General features: G+C 42.1%; 1 protein-coding gene across 1 annotated transcript in view; it reads left to right on the top strand.

Moving 5' to 3' along the window:
• SYNE1 (spectrin repeat containing nuclear envelope protein 1) overlaps positions 1–22719 on the top strand; it is a 314290-nt gene that overhangs the window by 49483 nt on the left and 242088 nt on the right. The window contains 15 exon segments of the mRNA XM_066615722.1: positions 435–533; positions 1528–1715; positions 1829–1932; positions 3888–3975; positions 4711–4864; positions 5321–5949; positions 8636–8815; positions 9079–9229; positions 10231–10389; positions 11845–12027; positions 12472–12573; positions 14984–15187; positions 18131–18338; positions 20272–20384; positions 21441–21646. Coding sequence (XP_066471819.1) covers positions 435–533; positions 1528–1715; positions 1829–1932; positions 3888–3975; positions 4711–4864; positions 5321–5949; positions 8636–8815; positions 9079–9229; positions 10231–10389; positions 11845–12027; positions 12472–12573; positions 14984–15187; positions 18131–18338; positions 20272–20384; positions 21441–21646 — 2768 coding nt within the window.

Raw genomic sequence — 22719 nt, 5'->3', positions numbered from 1 at the left:
AAAAATAACCTAAAATACGGTAAAACTGTCTCTTTAACATGTCCTTTGCAGTTTTGAGATTTTATGACAGGCTACTAGCCTGTGCTAGTACCTGAGACTAGATCCCCCTGGACCAAGCTGCATATCATGCCCTAACACTGAGTGTTCTTTTGGGTGTTTGACATGATTAACATAATTTTGTGTTTTTAAATATAAGTTACTCTGAGTTTTCAGAATTTAAAACATTAATGAATAAGTAACAATGCAGTAACTTAGTATGAGGGTGTCAAAATTCCAGGAAACTTCACAAACAGATTTTCTGTTTTCCTGCAAATCGCATTAATGTTGTGAGATGTCATATTTCATAAGATTCATGCCTCTAAAAATTGAATGATTAAGTTGGTATCAAAGCTGCTTTTTAAAGTACTGCTTTTTGTTTTATTCCGTTGTTGTAGGTTCAACAGGATCTCTGCAGATATGAAGCCAAATTAGCAGAGCCTGATACTTCATGCTCCTCATCAGCAGAGACATATAAGGCCATCCAGGATCATATGGTAAGATTGTCATAAAAGTTTGCCACATGATTATATTTTTAACACATGAAAGAAATTTGGCTGCTGTGGGGCATGATCAAATGAGTAAATGGAGAAGAGCAGTGTTGCCATTGGATCTCACGAGGCACTTGGGCGCAAGCCCTGCATTGGGTTCTCCCTTATTTGTGCATGTGTGTTGGCCAGCCTCCACTGGCCATTTTAAGGGGAGTCTTTTTGAAGCAGCTTTTCCTGCTAGCAGAAACTGCCCAGGGTAGCAGTACAGTGGGTGTCAATAGTGCATGGTGTTGCACATTGTGGGCACCACTACAAAGAAGATTTTCCCCCTGACTGGAATAGGACATGTTTTGCCTATGCTTGTTTGCCATCTGAAATCACTGCACGTGGATGTGGATTAGATAAAGAAACCATAGCATCAATGCTTCAACTTCTTTTTGGTGATGCACAGGTCCATATGAGGGCCATCCATTTGTGATGATGATCAGAGCTGACTCCAGGTTTGAGGGGACTTTGGGAAAAATACCCTCCTTTAGTGCACTCTCTGCCCATGTGGGTGTCGCCTGGTTGACTTCTTAAGCAACAGAAATGCTAGTAAGCTGAAGCAGCCTCAGTGCTCTTCGCAGTGCCATGAATCGGTCCTGGTGGATCTCTTTGATAATGAGTGACGGCAATTGTCAGCACATGGCAGCTGGAACTACTGTTATAGTGTCCCCCATTGCCTCCAACATAATACCATTGCAGAGAAACACTATTTATGGAGGCATTTTGGGAGGAATTGAAAAGGCAACTCCAGCTGCACTGGCACTAAGAGGAACACCAGTAGGAAAAGGGGTGGGATTAAAGAGCAGAATGGCAATGTAGGTGTCAGTGCCAGTAGGTATTTCTTGGGGTGCTGGGCTCGCAGCATTTACCCAAGAATGCCATGTACTGTTGCTAGCTAGCCTTGATAGTGGTGATGATGGCAAATGCTTTCGGTTTGTTGCTTCAAACTAAACAGGATGTCTCTCAAGTTTTGGAAAAAATGAACCAAACACTGACTTCTTTGGCATCCGCGGCTCGCAAGATCACAAACAAAGAAAAAGCAGTTCAGGATGTTCTAAAGCTTCAGCAGAGACATGAGAATATAATGAGACAAGCTAAAGAAAGACAAGCCTCACTAGAGACTCGCCTAGTACAATGGCAGAAGTGAGTAAGCTGTTGTGTTTTATTCCGATAGAGAGACATCTTCAAAATATCTTACAGTTCTTGTTTTGGTAGGAGCTGAACTGATGGCATTTTTTTTTCCTGTGTTGTACTAGACAAGAGAATGAGCTATCTACTTTCCTCACCTGGCTAGGGAGGTGTGAAGCAGCAGCCAAACCTTCAGAACAGTACGTTGCTGCTGATAGAGTCAAACTGGAAAGTGAATTGCAGCTAGCCCAAGTAAGTTTGTGGGTTGGCAACTGAAATGTTTTCCTATTTTTATAGTGTTACCATAGTCTATAAGAAATAATTGCACATTTCTTTTCTTCCAAAATAATGTGGGGACCTACCACATAGTATGCTTTGAAAGGAAGTCAGCCCAAAGCATAAGGGAGAAATCTGCTGATTGAAATGAGTTCCCTAATAAAAGCAAAAACAAAACCTTCATCTAACAAATGACTGCAGACTGTCACATTGAGATCTGTGCATGATGTGATTGCCTCACAGTGCGTGGCACCCAGAGTTGAAAATCCAAAATGTTCACCAAACCATGGCTTTGATGCATTGCCTGGGTCATGAAATAAGTCCTCATTCATTTCTTGCCACATTACATATCCAAACTTCACTGTAGAGGAATTTATTGAGAATGGGCTGGTCAGAGCCTATTCTATAACAGCAAAGTCAGCTTGCACAACATGTTATGTATATACCCATCTGTCATATGTTGTGGCCTGAAGTGCTCAGTAGCTCCACTAGATTTTTGCAGTTCCAGGCAGTCAGCAAAAACCAGGCGTTTTATCTGGTCTTTCATGGGCCTTCAGTTATGGCTGATATGAGCTGTGTTTGCCTGCTGGTAAGTCACATCTTGTATAGTGTTATCCAAAACAAATGAGATGATGTTAGGCCCACAGCTGGATATTTTGCAACAAGAGGGCCTAAGGAGATATGGAAACATTGAAGACCAACCAGACCATAGCTTATATGTTTCAAGCTATCTCATTGTATTACTTTATAATAAGCAGTTGGGTAGAATATAGCCTGCTTTTCCTTATATCTCCAAAAATAATACTTAAAAAAAAATGAGAACTGAACATTCAGAGAGGTACCTCAAATATCCCTGAGGAAGCCAACTCCCCACACACCCTCTTGTGAATGTAGCCCTGGATAGAGTCCAGTTCATTTTTTTTCAAGCTTCTAGTCTGAAATTATTTCCAAACATTGCTGGCTTGCCCAAGCTGTGAGTCATTGTCAAATTTCTAATGTTCTCCATGTGACCTTTTTAGAGTCAGTGCTGGAGGGGAGAAACTCTTTGTCTCTTTTGACATATTCAAAAGACATATTTTGACATATTGTCTAGTTCAGGTCTGTGCAACCTGTGATCCACAAGGCTGAACGCAACCCATTAGAGCAGGGGTCTCCAAACTTTTTGGCCAGAGTGCCATATCAAATATCCGGCGTGGTGTTGAGGGCCAGAAAAAAATTTAAATATAAAATTTAAATAAAGAAATTAGAGATGGAATTTAGATGAGTGAATAAATGACTGAATGGGCTCATTCATTCAACCTCTCTGGCCCTCAGAACACCCTCCAGACACAATCAGAGCACAGTTCTGGTCATGTTCAGCTGAGTGGGCCACAGGCTTTCAGGGGATAAGAGGTTGGTTGCGGGCCGGAAGAGGCTTGCTGTGGGCTGCATCTGGCCCCCAGGCCGGGGTTTGGAGACCCCTGCATTAGAGGTAGCAGTGCCCAAAGTTACCATTTGGTCACAGTGGTCACGGCACCCTTCTTTCATGACAGCCTCTTCTTCCCAGCTCTTCTGGGCGCTGCCATCTTGAATCGCAGCTTCTGCTGACCACTGTACTTGAAGAACAAATTCAGTCAACTGCAGTGAAACTAGTGAGCTAATTCAAAACTGTGAAATTAAAAAAATCCTCTGAGAGCTTAAGAGTCTTTATATTCTTTTGAAGAATCTCTCCCAAGATTTTACAGACACTCCAGTACAGTTTAACTTCCTTAATATATGTTGCAAGTTCTATAGTTATTTATATATTATGGGTGTTTGCACTTGCATATACTGTATGCTGTTTTGTTTCTCAGGATTTGCAAGTTGACGTTGCATCCCATGAAGCATTATATACCAGCCTGTTGCAGTTAAATGAGTCATTGTTTAAAACATGTTCTAAAGAAAGTGTGGAAGCAATGAAAAAGGATTTGGAAGAGTTAGACAGAAGATGGAAAACTCTACCTCAGACTGTTAGCAACAGGTTTGTTTTTCTGGTTATGAAGCAAGTATTTAGTTGGCTCTGGAAAAGCTGAGCATTGATCAAATGCAAAATGCCACAGGTGCCACTGCATCTTTCATTATGTGCCCATACAAACTGAGCCAGTTTGCATTTTGAGGAGTAGTGAAGTTTTGAACTCAAACCAGTTTTCGTAGATTGAGAAGAAATGTGAGAAGAGAGAAATTTGGTTCTCTGTCCCAAAGGAACTGATGAGAGAGAGAGACCCACAAGCAACCTCTGAAAAAGATGTTATGCTGGAATGAATAGAGATAATAGTTTTTCCTCTGTTAAATATAAGAGGCCCACCATTTGGTGGCAGTTTGCACATGGCCGATCTAGTCTGATCTCGGAAGCTAAGCAGGGTCAGGCCTGGTTAGTACTTGGATGGGAGACTGCCTGGGACTACTGGGTGCTGTAGGCTTATACCATAGTCTTTCGAGACTGAAGGTTGCCAGCCAGGAGCACATGCTTATGTCTTAAACACAGAGTTTAAAAGGGCACAATCTACTTGAAAATTCTCCTACACAAGGCTTATTGAAATTAATGGAAGGAGTACAAAGGAACTTCCCAATGGATTGGATTTTCTTGATAGGATTTTTTAATTTTAAAAAATTCAATTTATTTATAAATTTAAAAACTGTATTTGTTTAGTTTCTAATTGTTTAGAGAGAAAAATGTATCTCTCTCTTTTTTTTTATAACTTCAATGTCTTAATAGGATCAGTTTTCTCCAGTTTGTGGTTGCTGAACATAAGCAGTTTGATGAGCTACTCCTCAGTTTTTCTGAGTGGATTAAGCAGTTTCTTAGTAAGCTACACGATACTTCTGAGATAAGTACAGCTGATCAAGAGCCAGCTATTTGTCACAACAAGGTAAGCTATCTTTTTTAATGAACTGTCTGACTGGAAGTAGTGTATCAACAGTGTTATTCCAAACCAATTATGGTCTGTTTCAAGTAGAGCCTGATTGTTGTGTAATCGGTTTTAATAATTATTTGTTTGGAGGCATTTGGAGTGGGTGGTGAGTAGGTAAATACATTGGGGGTAGGATTTGGAATGGAAGAATGGCTGAAGCAAAAGAGAAAGTGGTTCTCATGAGTGCATCTAGAAAGCTTTCATGAGAATCTTGTCTATGTGTTTAGAACAGAGATGTGAACATTGGATTTGTAGACAAGGCACAGGGCACTTGAACAAAAGTGAATAGAAATTTGGTTGCAGTTTGATTATAAATTTTATTGGCAGTTCTGAGCAAGCTATGTCCTAATGAAAGTGCTAACATTTCACCTTTTACTCATTAAAATACATTTATTCCTCACTTTTACTTTACAGGACCACAAAATGGAAGCGGAAGCTAAGTACAATCAACTCCAAGGTCTGAAGAGTCATGTTAAAAAACTGTGTTCTTTCAGTTGGCCAGAAGACCATAGCATATTCCAAAATAAGATTGAAGACTGTGTCCAGCTCTATCAGGAAGCCAGCCAAGTAATTAACTGCCGCGAAGAGTCCCTGTCCCATCTCAAGGTCTTCTTGGAGCTTCATGCTGCAGCATCACACATACTCCACCACTTGAGACAGATGGTAGAAACCACTGGAAACATAGACAAATCCAAATCACAAGCTCTGGAGAAGGAGCTAAGCAACATTATTCAAGATGTCAGCAAATTGGAATCTACAGCAGCCAGTTTGGATGCGTCCCTTACTAAAGCTCAATACCATCTAAAACATGGAAGCTCTGAACAAAGGACCTCCTGCAGAAATATTGCAGACAGTCTCTGCATCGAACTGGAGTCCATACAGTCTTTACTGGGAACTAAACAGAGTGAAGCAGAAGCCCTTGGAGCTCTGCATAAGTCTGTTATGGAGCACAAAGAACAGCTGTTAAAAAGTATTGAGGACTTAGAAGAAAGAGCTGACAAAGAAGGGCTAAAAGAACCAAGCCTTCAGGAAATTCAGCAAAGGTGAAGCAAAACTCAGCATGTATCATTAGTGAGGATGACTTTTCTATTAATTCATTCCTGTTAGTAAGGGCCAACATCCTTTCTGCATTTAATGTCACTTTTATCCCTTAATATCCAAGACTTATGTTCCCCACATAGATGTGATTCCTTATTCTCCCTGGAACTGTCGGCTGAGTTCTAAATAGTGCAGAACTGAAGAACTTCAGCAGCTGGGAAAAAGGACAGCATAAGACTTCTGTCCCAATCAGCTTCAGGAAAGTTAGAATATAATTGAGTAAATGCTTGGTGTGGAAGAAAAGGGAGAGCAAGATGAAGCACAGCACTTAGTGGTTAATGGTACCCCTTTCTCCCTTGCTCTCCCCTTCCAACTACTTTTTACTGGTTGAACTGGGGGTAGGGAGGAATCAGTAGTATTCCACTGCCACTACCCAAGACTAAGAAGCCAGACTGGAAGCTACCTTGGGAAGAAGTCTCTGCTTATTTAGCAAGAAGCTCTCCAAAATCTAGAGTATCCCACTTAAAACAAAAGAGTAACAGAAGCTGCACGGTCTTGATGAGTGCAGCTACGTGCTCCTTCCCAAAGAACTGAGGTCAGGAAGGTAATTAGTAAAATTTTAAAAGAGTTTATTAGAAGGGCTAGAAGAACAAAATAATGGATAGGAAAAAAATAACTGGGAAAAACAGGAACAGTTCAAACAGAGAACGCAAAACAGGGAAAGGTTGTTGATGGCATGAAATGGGCTCAGATGTTAAAAAGCAAGCAAAACAAAATGTAAAACCATTGCACAAGTGTCTGTATATGTTTGCAACACTCTTTCTTACTCACCTCATTCCAGGAGTCTTGTTCCTTCATTCACCTGGTGAACAAGAGAACCTTTCACGAAATAGTAGTTGCTTTCAATAACAGACCAAGGCATCACCCATATAATCCCTAAACATGATCTTATAAAACTTAGACTTGATGATGTTGAGCATTTATCTGATTGGATGATTTATGATCACCTGTGAATGTGCACCTGGATGTAAAATTTCAAGCATGAGTGAATATCTGTGGAATGTTAAACTCTACCAGAGAGTCTTATATTGTGTTAGACTGATATTGTCAAAGAATGTTTGAAAGTACAGGGTGTGACAGATATGCTGTGAGAACAATACAGGTGTGCGCCACTTAACATAAGAACATAAGAAGAGCCCCAGTGGATCAGGCCAACGGCCCATCTAGTCCAGCTTCCTGTATCTCAGTGGCCCACCAAAAGCCCCAGGGAACACTCAAGGCAACAAACACAACCTGCGTCCTAGTGTCCTGCCCTGCATCTGGCAATCAGAGGCATCCTGCCTCTAAAACCAAGAGCCTACACATGCCTACTATGACTTGTAACCCGTAATGAACTTTTCCTCCAATCTCCTCTTAAAGGCATCCAGGCAAGATGCCATCACTACTTCCTGTGGCAAAGAGTTCCACAAACTAATTACACACTGGGTAAAGAAATATTTTCTTCTGTCTGTCCTAACTCTCCCAACACTCCACTTTCGTGGATGTTCCCTGGTTCTGGTGTTATGCGAGAGGGAAAAGAGCGTTTATCTATGCACTCTGTCCTGCCTGATTTTGTATGTCTCAATCATGTCTCCCCTCAGGCGCCTCTTTTCTAAATTGAATAGGCCCAAATGTTGTAGCCTTTCCTCATAGGGAAGGTGACCCAGCCCAGTAATCATTTTGGTTGCTCTCTTTTGCACCTTTTCCATCGCCACTATATCTTTTTTGAGATGCGGTGACCAGAACTGGACACAATACTCCAGGCGATACACAAATCGCCTTACCATTGATTTGTACAACAACATTGCAATATTAGCTGTCTTATTCTCAATGCCTTTCCTAATGATCCCAAGCATGTAATTAACCCTCTTCACTGCTGCTTCACACTGAGTCGACACTTTCATTTTTTCTGTGAGGGAAATTACCTTGCCACAGGTGAAGAAGGGAGAGCAATTAGTTCCCCTGGCAACAGCACCTCCCAGCAATCCTGTTACTGGCTTACCACTCTTGTGCAGTGGTCTGCTACGGAGTCTCTTCCTTCTCCCAGCCTCTAGCTCTACTTCTGTGAGAGAAATTACCTGGCCACAGGTGGAGAAATTATCGTGGCCACAGGATTGGAGATACATTCTCCAATCCCCGTTGTTATGTGATTAGGTTGTTAAGTGAACATTCCACGCATTCTAGTGCCTTTGATGTGTAAACAGACATTGCCAACACTGCCTGCTAGACATTTGATGGCTGCACAGGCTACTGGAAATAGACTGCCTCTTCTTTGCATTAAGTTCCTCTCTCTTGTGTAAACGGACACTCTGCTTCAGGCTATGGGAGACATGATTGCCTCATTAAGAATCTCTTTGCTGTGCTTTGACCACCATCATATATCCAGTCCGTTGTTATGCGGTCTGTTGTTAAGCGACTCATGTCTGTATGTGACTGGCTGTGATATGACAAAGTTCTGGCATCAGTTACACTGCCTGTATAAATTGATGTCACCTCCATTAATATTGTCAAAGTTTCTCATTAACTTGATTTCAAATCAAATGGAACTTGCGATACTGAACAGTAACTGTGTAACATTTTTGCCTGTGTTGCTTTTCTTCTGTAATAAATGGACCTAAAAGACAAACTATTGATAAATATGTTGATTTGCAGATTAAGAATTTTTAATCAATTGGATGATGAACTGAATTCTCACCAGCATGAAATGAAATGGCTGATGAGCAAAGCAAAGCAAATCGCTCAAAAAGATATAAACCTTGCTGCAGAAGTTGATAAAGAAATTAACTGTTTGGAAGTTACCTGGGAGGATACTAAGAGGCTAATCCAGGAAAAGTAAGCATATATTTAAATAGAATGTTAGATTTTGTATGTTTTCTATCACAATATTATAATATTTCTCAATCTTCAACTTTGTGTATGCCCCTGTGTTTTCTTGTTTCACTTGTCACTGACGTGAACTTTCCCATATTTGTCACTATGGGAAGGGAATGATGTCTCAGTAAGAAAATGTACACTATCAATTTCTTGATCTTACCCCCTGCCTGCAGCGGATATTAATACCCAAGCGTATGTGTTATTACTTTTTTCCTGTGCAGGCAAGACCAGTGTTGTATCCTAGTTGATGTGATGAGAGATTATCAGAGCCTGAAATCCACAGTAACTAAAGCCATAGAAGTTGCTAGCAATGTGACAATGACCAAAGCCATAATAAAAGATAAGGAAGTTGCAAGATGGGCATTATCAAAGGTAATTTAAAATATTGACCTTTTCAAAGAAATACATTATTGTTGTTTAATTAAGCAGTTTCTACTTTTAATGGCATCATCAGCTTCTCAGTCTCCACTTTGGAGGACAGATTTCCCATGATGCACATGTATAGTCTGTATCTGTGAGTGCAACCAGCAGTAGTCTGTTTTGCTTGCAGTTTCCCTGGATCATGGTGTACATTGACATCATTAAATGTATCTATGTTATTTTATTGATAGTACTAATTATGAGTGTGTAAGCACCTTTATTGTGGAAATGTATATTGGCCTTATCCAGACTGTTAGGGTGCAATCCTAACCAACTTTCCAGTACTGAGGTAAGGGCAATGCAACTCTGAGGTAAGGAAACAAACATTACCTTACCTTGAGAAGGCTTCCATGACTATCCCCAACTGCAGGATGCAGCACATACCCCACTGGCACAGCTGTGCCAGTGCTGGAAAGTTGGTTAGGATTGTGCTCTGTTGCCCGCAAGTGCCACTGAAATCAATAGGGCTTAAGTTAGTTGCTCCAGAAGATTATCTTAATACATTTGTCTTTTTAGTCTGATAACACAGGCCTACAAAACTGAGGGTCAGAAAAGTTTTTCCCAAACTTTATGGTGGTTTGATATGAATTAAGGGTGCCGATTCCAAAAACGGCATCTGTTTTGCCCTGTCACGTCTTGTTTTGGAGATATAGTATAGCCTTGTTAGTGAATGGTTCAAGCAGCTTCCTTATGAGGAAGCCATGGTGTAGGCTTCCTCATGAGAAAGCTGCTTGAACTGTTCACTAAAGAGGCTATACTATATCTCCAAAACTAGACGTGATAGGGCAAAACGGATGCTGTTTTTGGAATCGGCACCCCAAATATACCCAGGAATTGGTGTGACATTTAAGGAAGCAAAATGTTGTTGGCCTGTGTAATTGGGTTTCTAGAGATGAGTATGAAGGGTGGATGGCCGTTCCGTTTGTAAATGAGTGTTACTTTGCTGTTCACAGCATGAAGCAGCCAGAAATGAACTAAATGATGGGCAAGAAGAACTGAATGCTTTCACTAATAAAGGAAAACACTTGCTATCGGAGTTGAAAAAGATACAGAACTGTGACCCCATCCCGGTGAAAACAGATATGGACAATACTGTGGACAGATGGCTGGATGTAAGCAATAGATACAGCATTTTAAAAGCTGAACATTACCATGCCACTTGCTGCTGCTTGCTTTTTGGCTGTTGTGCTTTGTTTTATTTGTTACTTTAGTATCCATTTGGATTTAAAATTCGTGAGCTGCCTCTTTTTTTTAGTTCAAAAAGCAGGGTATAGTAAATAATAGCCTAACCATTTACTAGATGTGGAAAATTAGTTAGCCACCATCATCTCTGCGTTTGGCAGTTTCTGCTATCCATTGTTTCCCCATCTAAGTTTGCCAACTTCTATATTATTATTAATAATATTTGTATACTGCTTTTCAACAAAAAGTAGATCAGAAAGCAACTTAGGCCGCAATCCAAAGTGCGCCTTTTGCCGGTCCAGGTCCCTTGAGCTGTCATAGGAGGGTCGCAAATGTGCCGTAAAGCACGTTTGCGCCTCCGTTGCTGGGAGCCCCGTCAGTGCATTTACATGTGCTGACACACAGAGGCAGGCAGAAGCCTCTGCCGCAGCTCCCACGCCAAAGCGGCAAAGGTAGGCATGGGGGGTGTGGGGAGGCGTTCCTGGGCAGGGGGAGGGCAGGCCCGGGGGCGGGCGCGCGGGGAGCCGGGGCAGGGCTGGAAGCCGGCGGTTATGTCGGATCCCAACCCCCATCCCCAGGGAGTGCGGAACGGCTTTGTGCCGCTCCACTCTCCTCGGACTTGCACCACTTCCAGAAGCAACGCAGGTCCGAGGAGACCTATAGGGGCGCACAGCCCTTACCCACGGGTAAGAGGAAGAGCTTCCCCTTGCCCATGGCTGAACCACTGCAGCCAACGAACCTGCGTTCGATACAGCGCAAGCCTCCAGGCAATCTATGTATTGTACCCATACATAGATAAGTATAGCTACAATTCTAACCACACTTTCTTGATAGTAAGTCCCATTGAACAAAATAGGACTTGTCTTCTGAGTAGACTTGGTTAGGATTGTACCCTAAATGATTCATGTCCTCATCCATCCCTAAACCGAGGGCAATTGGAAACAGTTGAATGCAGTAAGAATAGGAATGCAGTAAACAGGTTGGCACTGAATACAGCAGATAAGGAAGGATCTTGTTGCTTCTGTTGATCTTGTTGCCCCTTCTAAGGTTTTGTCTGCTACAATTCTTGCACGTCATAAAAAAAACAAAGAAAATATGTTGTTAGACTTATTGTCTAACAACATATACGTAAAAATACGTAGCGCTTTCTGAGCATGTACAGTACTTGGCAAGTATTGTTGGAATCCTTCAACAACCCTGGGAAATACAGAAGTGCACATTATTGTCCCTATATTGTAGTGAGGGAACTGAGAGGGAATTATGTGTTGTTTTTCTTATATGCAAAATTAAATTGATTATGTGATTAAAGCTCATATGTTCAATTCACTAAAGCTTATTTAATTGAGTGATGATGGGCCTAATTGTTTTCTTTCATTGCATCACAGGTTTCGGAGAAGCTTGATGACGGCATAGATAGATTGAGTGTTAGCATCTCACTTTGGGAAGATGTCCTGGCAATTGGTGATGATATTGATGGATGGTGCAATAACGCCATCTCACAGCTGAACGACATCATAAGCAACTTGACCAGCAGCCAGGGAACTGAGGCCTTCTTAGAAGAATTTCAGGTATCATCAATATTTGCATATAATAAACACTTAACATTTTCAGGTGCAAAATGTTTCAATTAGGAGAGAAAAAAATCAGGACTATTGAACAGATATGGATTTATTTAGCTTCTGTATCATTAGTAGCAAAATACTGTTCCTTTGGATATGTGGGCTTCGTATGGGGGGAAAGCCTGGCCTTACACTCTGTAAGGACTCCTGGGAGGTGATGATGTCTTTGCACTCGGCTTTCAGTTTGCCACCCTCTGCGGATCCCTGTTAGGGTGGGCCAGGCCAATATCAGAACATGTTTTAGCATCAGCTCCATGGTGTACCAAGGGCAGTGGTTTACTTTTTCCTATTGAAATGAATGGTAACTTATTCACTTACATAAGAGAATATGAAGCAGGCACCACTAGGGTGGAAATCAAGCTAATATAAAATTTTCCATTGGCTTTTTTACAGTCTGAAATTAAGCACAAGGAGCAGAATTTGGAGCAAATAAGTTCAAAAGTATCTGAGCTTAAAGAATTGATAAAGATGGAAGAACTTCCTATAAACCTTCAGGTAAGATAGTTTAATTCAGTGGTTCTCAATCCTTTCAGTACGGGATCCACTTTTTAGAATGATTGTTGGGATTAACCTTGAAGAGATGTTGTGGCTGGAAATGACATCAATTTTGGCTTCAAACCTAAGCCGCAAACAGCCAAAGGTCCCATTCACCCAGCACACATGCCATTATTTTGCATAACTTGGAATTCAGACATCCAAGCTTGGAAGTCGAAGCAGAATGCAGACTTGGATCCCACTGCAACCATACAGCCCTCCTCAGTGGCATAGCTAAGGGGATGCAGGGAGTAGCAGTTGCACCGGGCATCAAGCTTTAGGGGGGCAACAAGCTGAGCTTGACACTAGTGACCAAAATTGTGAAAATCTTGATATGTATGAATAATACCATCATGTTATATATCATTGGAAAAGTAATTTAATGCAGAATGCAATGAAACAAACTGCACTGGAATATGTTTTCTATCAAAAGTTATGGCTAATTAACCAGAAAATGAAAACACAACTGCCTTGTGGAACAAAAAGTGGATTTGCTTAAGTCCAAACTGACCTATGAGACTAGTCTGAGTGGCAATGAGATGTTGTTATGATACAGCATGGAACCAATAACTTTTTATTTATTTATTTACTTAATTAAATTTGATTTTGTCATGCGGGGGGGGCTACAAAATCTTCTTTGACCCCAGGTAGCAGATAGATAGATACCTTAGCTATGTCACTGACTGGGGGAAGGCAGCAGAGCAAGTGGCTAGCTTGGTGGTGAGCCCTGCGAATGTGCCTTACGGCACATATGCAACTGTTCTCGGCAGCGCGGGGCTGTGCTGCCGGATTCAGGATCAGGCTATAAACCAGCATTTCTCAAACTGTGGGTCACGGATGTATTTCAGGTGGGTTGCACAGCACCTAGCTCAACTGCTGTGGAATGGCAAACAGGGGCGGGGACGGGGGCGTTCCGGGGAGGGGAGAAGCCAGTGTGACATGGGGAGGGGGGTGGGGAGTCTGGCATGATGCGGGGAGCGGGTGTGCCAGAGGCGTGCTGGGAGGTGGGCGGGAGGAGGACCCATGGAGCTCTGCTCCGCAGGATCCTAGGTGCTAGTAAAGCGACCTATTGGTCGCCACTAAAGAGAGTAGCCCCGTTGTGGGGCTGCCTCCCTTACCCAGGGGAAGGGAATGAACGTATCCCCTATTCCCGAGGTGCCTCCTGCAGGAGGCGCTGGATTTGGCGGCAGCCCTTGCTGTGCCGCCAAGCTGGGGCACCCCGGGCAGCTCAGGATTGGACTGCCCGTTAGGATGGGGCTCTCAGTCCTTTACAATCCTTTACTAGGGACTAAAAAGGCAGAATTCAGGCTGCATACTTATCTGGGAGTAAGTACCATCGAACTCAATACGATTTACTTCTGATTAGTCGTGTTTAGGCTTGAGCTGTAAGTCTTAGAGGTTGATATTAAAAACCTCACACTTTTTCAGGCTCAGGCTTTTACAAACTTTGGTTTGAATCAGCAGCTCAAAATCTTCATCAGTCTTTCAATTTTAAGACTACCTTCAATGCCAAGGAACTTATTTTTAGCTCTAGAGTGTTGAGAACTTCATCTGTGACATAGCTACTACTTGTGATTTTTTTCATCCAAATGGCCATCTGGTGAAATTTCTATGGACCTTAGGCAATTGTGTCTAATCACTAATTAATTCAGGAATCTGTCCAAAAGCATCTGACAGCAGCCAAATATGCTTTGCTACAACACATACAACCATATTACTGGCATGAATTTGAAGGTTATGTAATCTAATCCTTTCCCGTGAGACAAGACAATCCAGATGTGCAGTCTCCTATAGATCAGCCCCAACCATAGCATTCCCCGACAATCAGAAAGCATGTAACTCCACTTCCTGTTGCCAGCAGAACAAACACATACAGAAGCAAGTGAGGCCATGTCACATGATGCGGAAGTGACATAACATTTCTGGGTCACTAGGACCCCGAACACAACCGTAACAGGGTTCTGGAGCTTTTCTGAGTCTGCAGAGGTTGTGCCTGCCTTCTTCAAACCTCAGAAAGCCCCCTGGAAGTGTTTTAAAATAACTTCCAGTTTTCACTGAAAATCAGAAGTGCTTTTAAAACACCTCTGGGGAGCTTTCTGAGGCCCACAGAGGCTGCACAAAGCCTTTGCAGGCCTCAGAAAGGCTCCTGAATGCAACTGGAGAACACCTCCAGTAATGTCTGAGAGCTCAGGTTTGTGTGGTCCAGGAGCTCCGGTGAGGCTCTGGCTCAGATGACTGCATGTTCTTGCCTGAATCACTATTTAACTTGATCTGTTGAAACATTTATTCCTTATGTATGCATATAAAGATCATAACTTAGTGCCAGGTGTCATGCTTTGCCCTTTCAGACAAATCTGCATTCTTTTTAAAGTTTTTAGATGCTGATTTAAAGAAAAAACTGGTGCATGCCAAAGAAATGTGTGAGATAGCAAAGGAAACCCTGAAAGATTTCAATGTCCAGAAGATGCAGTTGCAGAACTTTATTAATGAGACAGAAGACTGGCTTATCAAAATGGAAGAATCACTTTTAAGCTGTTCTATTAGCCAGGATCCATCAACTCTAAGTACGGTCAAGGTGGGTACAAAATCAATGTAGCACGTTGAGCTTCATGTTCATTTGTTCATGTTCAATTTCATGTTTATGTCTCTTATGATAGTCAGCAGGAATAACTATAAATCTGACTGACCTGTGTTGTCTGTTCCAATTGGATAGAAACACATAGCAGCTGTTTATCTGTATAGTACATAACAGTAGGAACACAAAGAGTTTTGCACTTCCAAGCTTGGAAATCTAAATTGTGACAACTTATAAGAGCCCTGACAATTCGTGTCTAACTTGAAGTACAAAGCAAGTTCCGGCATACATGCCGAGTGCTTTTCATCTTCAATGAATTTTTGGTCCATGTCCTAATGCTGTTTGCAGAGAACTAAACAAATGCCCCCCAACAGTTATTTTAGGGACCTGGGGGCTGGCAAGCAAGGACAGCAAGTGATTCTTCTGAACCTTGGAGAAAAATATGTTGTGCAAAACCAGTGCTTGTTTAATCATGACCCACAGCTGTTAGTTCTCAAACTGGGGCGTTGTGTCACTCCAGCTTGAGGGCCTCTGCCGTTGTCCCTTTAAGGGGGGGAGGGGGGAATGTAGTGATGCAATCCCCAGGATCGCGACGCTGTTGGGGGTGTCAGGGGTGTCTTTTACTTACAAGAAGCTGCAGCAGGCTCCAGGGGCTGCAGGGAGCCCCACAGAGGACTCCTCAAATTTCGGAGATGGTAAAAATAACAATCGCAACCCACTTCCAGTTTGCGATCATTAAACCAGAAGTGGGTCGCAATTGTTATTTTTGCAGTCTCCACACTTTGGGGAGCCCTGCGGAGGCTTCTGTGGGCGTCCCTGCACCACCGAGAACCTGCAGCAGCTTCTTGTATGGAAAAGACAGCCCTTGACATCCCTAACAGCAGCGTGATCCTGGGATCGTGTAGTGACGTTCCCCGTCCACCGCAAGAACTTACCGCAGGAGTTTTACTCCCGAGAAGTTTGAGAACCTCTGGCCTATAGCATAAGCAGACACTTATTTCAGGGTCTGCCTCTAGCTCCTTCTGTTTTTATGATACTTTTGCATATAGTGAGATCTTAAAGACAAACAAGGGTTTTGTCCCAGATGTCTCCGTGTTCCATGCAAATTACAGCAAACAGATGAGGTTTTAACCCAAGTTTATGTAATGCAATGAACAAGACAAATCAATTTTAGAACAGTTTGGGGGAAGGGAAGTGGGTGTGAGAATTTCCCACAAATTCTCTAAAATTAGTTAGAGCTGATTTCTCATTTCTGAGTGAAAACATGCATCACTGCATAAACTGTTCCTGTGATACTATTCTGCATCACAGAAAAATTTCCTCCTATCTTGGGCATGCATGGCTGAAGACATGACAGCTGAACTTGACAGCTGAAGAGAGATCATGGAAACTAATAATGAGGAATGAACTGAAGTTATCCAAGTTATCTTTAAATGTATATGAAGCTGTAAAAGCTTTCATTCATGATCAGTGGCCAGTAGCCAGTGGTGTCACTGGGGGTGGAGGCCGCACCAAGTGGGGGGATGAAACCACTACTTGCCAAAAAATTTTAAATCTTGATATTTTCGAACAATACCATCATGTTATATATCAGTCAATGTGTCATTTCATGTATGAAACTGCATTGAAATATCTGTACAGTCATGTGTCGCTTAGCTTAGCAACAGTGATGCAGACCGGCACCTTCGTCGCCAAGTGTGGCTTGATGTTATGCGCAGTCCTTGAAGGTGAGGGAACCATGCTCCCCTTGCCTTTGGAGGCTTTTATGAGCCATGCGCAGAATGCCCATTTCGGGTGAAAACACACGGCTTCCAGTTTCCCAGGAAACCGGAAGTCAGCTGTTTTCACCCAAAATGGCCAGTCTGAGCTTTGCAGAGGCAGTGTGCAGATGTGCACAGCCTCTGTGAGGCTCAGAAAAGCCTCCGGATGTGAGGGAAACATTCTTCCCTTGGTTTCAGAGGCTGGGAGGGTGGCAGGGACCACTAGCAGCCATCGCGTATGCAGGCTGTTGCTGGTCAGAACATCGCTAAGCGACGCTCACCTGTCTATCAAAAGTTATACCCAAAAAACCAGCAAGAGCAGGGTGATGGTACATCTCCACACCCAATGCCTGGGGCATTGCCCCACCCGCTGCATAGGAGGAGGTTCCTCATGGAGTGATGCACTGGCCTCCCACACCAGATTATGCAAACCTTAGTGACGCCACTGCTAGTACCTAGGAGTGGTTTTTTTGGTGATATTTTTTTTCCAAAATTTCTTGATTAATATAGCAAATTGTGGTGTTATGTGCTTTTATCCAAATTTTTATTCAAAATTGTACAAACAGCACGATAAAGCACAATAAACGTTTCAACTATGAACTCTGTGTCATTTTAGACTATTACTAAACATATATACTTACATAATCATTGATTTTTCCAAGCTTCTCAAAAGTGCAGCACCACATAGACAAGCAGAATTTTTTTAAAATCACAGTATCCCTCCTTTGCATACTAGAATGGCATAAAACTTGCAAAAAAAGCCACAGAACGTGATCAGGTCAAGGTTCAGTACAATATAGAAAAAATAAAATCAGAGAAAGTCTTCACTAAGCCTTTTCCAGGCTTCTCAAAAGAGCAGCACAACCCAGACAAGCCCCAGAAAAGGCATTTACAGAGTGTGGCTTAGGGCAGAGGGAAGATCCTGATCCGAACACATGCGCCAAGAAAAACACCCCCACCAGTAGCTAATGCACAAAAGAATTTGTTTAGAATTTTGGGATAATGGTGTGTAGTTTTAACAGATTATATGGACAATCATTTTTGAAAAATTTAGATTCAGACCATGTGAAATCTAACAGAACAGCTACTGGTAATATGTAATATGGGGGGAAAAAACTTGGTATAGAAGTGCACACAATACTTTAACATTCCTTGTACTTCATGTCACAAATTTGTCCTTCAGAAAATACAAAAGGAGCTTCAGCAACAGCAGAGCAAGTTTGATTCCACACAGGAAACCCTCAACAATCTCTGTCGCAAATATCCTTCCATGGGCTTGGAGACTCTTGGGGGCACTGTTACCTCACTGATAAAGAAGTATGATGCTGTGAACCAGCTAAGTTTGAAAACACAGGCTTCCATGCAAGAGTCCCTGGAAAAACACTTCCTCTGTGAGTCCTAATGATTGTTAATATATGAGCCATTTAGACTACAGAAATGTATGAAACTGCCTAAGGTGATTGTGCCAGCCAGGTGAAAAGTTTCCATTTACATCAGTGATGTATCTTTGTGCATAACCATTCATGAAACTCCTCTTGCCCAAAGCTTGTTTTACAAACCTTTTCAGGCAGCTGGCTTTTGCATAAACTATCTTAGGGTGCACACCTAACCAGGTCTACTCAGAAGTAAGTCCTATTGTGTTCAATGGGACTTACTCCCAGGAAAGTGAGGTTAAACAAGCTTTCCTAGGTGTAAGTTCCATTGAGCACAATGGGACTTGCATATCAGTAGACATATACATAAGATTGCTCTGTTAATAACCCATATCTGCCCAGCCCATTGTGCACATTTGATCCCTGTAGCGTGTTGGGCAGAAATGTGGTCAGTATGTGGTCTAACTTGCTTCTTGCTTTCTAATTCTAATTTTAGTTTTCTAATTTCTAATTTGCTTTCTAATTCCATTAAATACTGTTGTATTGTTGACATCAATTTTTTTAACACAAATGTCATTTTATCGCAGGAATTGGTGGGTTGTGATTTAATAATAATTGAGAGAAGGAGAACTGCCTCTCTTCTCAGGAGAGACTATACATAAGGTCCTCATATCATGGTCTAACCAAGCATAAGTTTGTGAACATGACAGAACCATATATTCTTTCCTGTTTATCCTTGCTTCACCCTTTGCCATTCATCTTCTGTCTTTCTGTGTCTCTTTCACAACATTGTGAATGTCATGAAAGGGAACCATCTCATATTTTTCTATGTGAACTCTTTTTCAGAATTTATTTAAGTTATATAGAAATATAAAAATTATATTATTATTTGTATAATGTTAGTAGTTAGTTGGCAACCTTCAGTCTCGAAAGACTATGGTATCACGCTCTGAAAGGTGGTTCTGGAACAGCGTCTAGTGTGGCTGAAAAGGCCGATTCGGGAGTGACAATCCCTTCCACACTGGGAGCAAGTGCAGTCTGTCCCTGGCCTGTCTCCCTGGCTATGGGCCTTCCTTCTTTGCCTCTTAGCCTCAGACTGTTGGCCAAGTGTCTCTTCAAACTGGGAAAGGCCATGTTGCACAGCCTGCCTCCAAGCGGGCCGCTCAGAGGCCAGGGTTTCGCACTTGTTGAGGTCCACTCCTAAGGCCTTCAGATCCCTCTTGCAGATGTCCTTGTATCGCAGCTGTGGTCTACCTGTAGGGCGCTTTCCTTGCACGAGTTCTCCATAGAGGAGATCCTTTGGGATCCGGCCAATATAAATAATAATATAATATAAAAATTATATTATTATTTGTATAATGTTAATGTAATGTAATATATGTTATAATTACAATATATAACTACAGGTTGAGTCTCATTATTTGAGAGGGCAAAAATTGCGCTATAGCAAATCAATTTAAAAAACAAAGTCCCTTTGCTCAGGTGATTTAAAAACAACCTTGCTGACCATTGTGATGTTAAGATACATTGATGACAATCCAACAACCAGTCTCTCTCCAGGTGCTTAGAAAGGATTATCTTTCTTTCACATGTTCAGGGGGAAGGGAGGGGTTCGCTTGGAGAGAGATTGATTGTTGGATTGTCAGCTGGCTGCACTCTCTCTAATTATTGTAAAGAACTGTTTTCCTTTAATTTAAAGGGCCCGTCTCATCATTTTGAGATAAAAATCTCTACAACAGTAAGAAAAGTATTTTAAACAGTGGACGTTCTGGTTCACCACCCAGTCTCTTGAGCCACACCAGCTCTCAGTGTCTCATTATTCAATCAATATGTCCTTACTCTAGTGGTGGTGATTATAGTGTATAATTCAGTAGCTGCAGACCATTCTTATTGATTTCTGAGAATAGAACAACATTTTTTAAAATATCTGTTTCTCTCTCTTGGTTTTAAGCATATCTGTGTGAATTCCAAAATTGGTATTCTAATCTGAGGACTGCTGTAAAAGACATAAGTATTACATCTGGGGATTGTCAGGACACAGAAGCAAAACTTCATGAATTGCAGGTATGGTTATCAAAGAACAGGGATACAACTGCAGTATGTGCAATGTCTTCTCTCTGATGTGTCAGTTTTGTATAAGCAGGGAGGGTTTTTTAATTTTTTTTAAAATTTGGGCACTTTTAAATATTATTATTAAGAATAAACATATTTATATAGTGCACGGCCTCCATCATTATCTACAGGTGTTCCGTTCCAGGAAACCCACAGATAATGAAATCCACAGATAATGAAATCTGCAGGTTTCAGGGGCCCTGTAATCCTCAGCTGGTGAGGGGAACTGTCCTGAGGGAGGGGAAGTTTGCAGGACTGGGGAGGCCACATAGCTCCCCAGCCTTCACCTTAAAATGATATTTCTGCTTTTTACGAAAAAAAACCAGAAGTGACCTTCTAAGTCCTCCCTGGCCCTCAGAGCACCCTCCAAAGTGTCCACATGGATCCAAGCTGTGAGTTTGGGGTCCCATCTTGAATCTGTGGATATTGTGGACCCACCTGTATACCATTTTTCAACAAAAAAGTTCACAACACAGCTTGCAGAGAACATCATATAAATAGTCTCTTGTCACAGAGAAGCTCACAGACTGCACTAGAAAAGCTGTGATGTTGCAGTGAATACAGACAGTTACTCTCCCCCTGTTAAATATAAGACAAGAACCACTTGAAAAAGTGCTTCTTTGCCTGGTTTGCAGTCTTGCCTCCCTTCCATCTAACTGCCAACTAAGGGCCCAATCCTATCCAGTTTTCCAGGGCCGGTACAGCTGTGCCAGTGGGGCATGCACTGCAACCTGTGGTGGAGGGACAGTCCCAGAAGCATCCTCAAAGCATGGGAGCATTTGTTCCCTTACCTTGGGGCTGCATTGCAGCTGCACCGGTGCTCAAAAGTTGGATAGGATTGGGCCCTAAAGGGGCAGATACAATACAAACTCAGATAGATGCAAACTCCGTATCTCATGATAATCTGCATGTGTAAATTGGTTTTTAGCATTTTAAATGATTGAAGTGTTTCCACTTTTCTTCCACATCCTTCTTCACCCATGTAAATTTCATGCTTGTTTCACTTAGAAAGTATTGGACTCTGTCAGTGAAGGTCGGAACAAACTGGAGACAGCCTCCCAAAAAGGAGAAGATTCGTGCGCTTATCTACCCAAATCATCCATGAGCAGCATCCAGGAACTGATAGCTAAAACGCATCAAGACTTTGAGGGATTCCTGAAACAATGCTTGAAAGATAAGCAAGCTCTGGAAGAATGTGTTGCAGAGCTCAGTAGGTAGGTTGTTTCAATGAGTCCCAAATCCTACCAACTTTTCTGCACTGACACGGCTGTGCCAATGGGGCGCGTGCTGCATCCTGCAGTTGGGGGCAGTCACAGAGGCCTCCTCAAGGTAAGGGAATGTTCCCTTACCTTGGAACTGCAATGCCCTTATCTCGGTGCTGGAAAGTTGGTTAGGCTTGTGCCCTAAGATGCACACGATACATTGTAAAAAAAATATATATATTCACACAAAGCTGCCTTATACAGGGTTAGATCTTTGGTCCATCTAGCCTAACTCTTTCCTACTCTGACTCACACCAGCAATTATAGATGTCTGGGAGAGATCTCTTCCAGCCATGCTTCCTATAACTCTTTTAATTGGATTGTACTTAGAATCTTCTGCGTGCAAGGTATCTGTTCAGCCACTGTCTCTTCAAATAAATAAATAAATACACATACTTGACAGAAACAAAATAATGGCATATAATTCAACACCATGAAATTATTGGTCATCATTACAAAACATTCCCTTTCCAGAGAGTAATAACTATGGCTTAAAGCAGGGGTGTCAAACATAAGGCCCAGGAGCCGGATGCAGTCCGTGGAAGTTTTTTATCCGTCCCTCAGGCTCTCAAGTGCTGAGGAGTTTTTGCTATGAAAATTGGGCTCTTCCATAACTTGAAATATGATCAAGATTTGTGCATTTTCTCATCTGTCATTTGCAGCTAATGAGTTCCTAAGTGAAGAAAGCGCTTATTTTTGGTTATGACCTGATTAATTACATCATTTCCTGCCTAATGACATCACTTCCAGCCCTCAGCAGGCACCATGAATGCTACTTGGCCCTTGGTACAAAACGAGTTTGACACCCCTGGCTTAAAGCCTCCTACTGCCAAGGGAATCACATCACCAGTTAGCTGTGGGGTGGGGAAGGGCAGTAGAATAACCAGTATCTATGAACATCTGACACCTTGAATTGCCATAGTCAGAACTATCCATTCCCTTTGATGTCTTTATAAACAGAAGTAAGAAGCATGACTTGTGTCACTTGAGAATTGTTCCTCTCTCACTGTAATTCCCATGGTCTT

This window comes from Tiliqua scincoides, chromosome 1 (genome assembly GCF_035046505.1).
Source record: "Tiliqua scincoides isolate rTilSci1 chromosome 1, rTilSci1.hap2, whole genome shotgun sequence".
NCBI lineage: Eukaryota > Metazoa > Chordata > Lepidosauria > Squamata > Scincidae > Tiliqua > Tiliqua scincoides.
The sequence above is the reverse complement of the archived record's forward strand: the minus strand, read 5'-3'. Positions and strand labels throughout refer to the sequence as shown.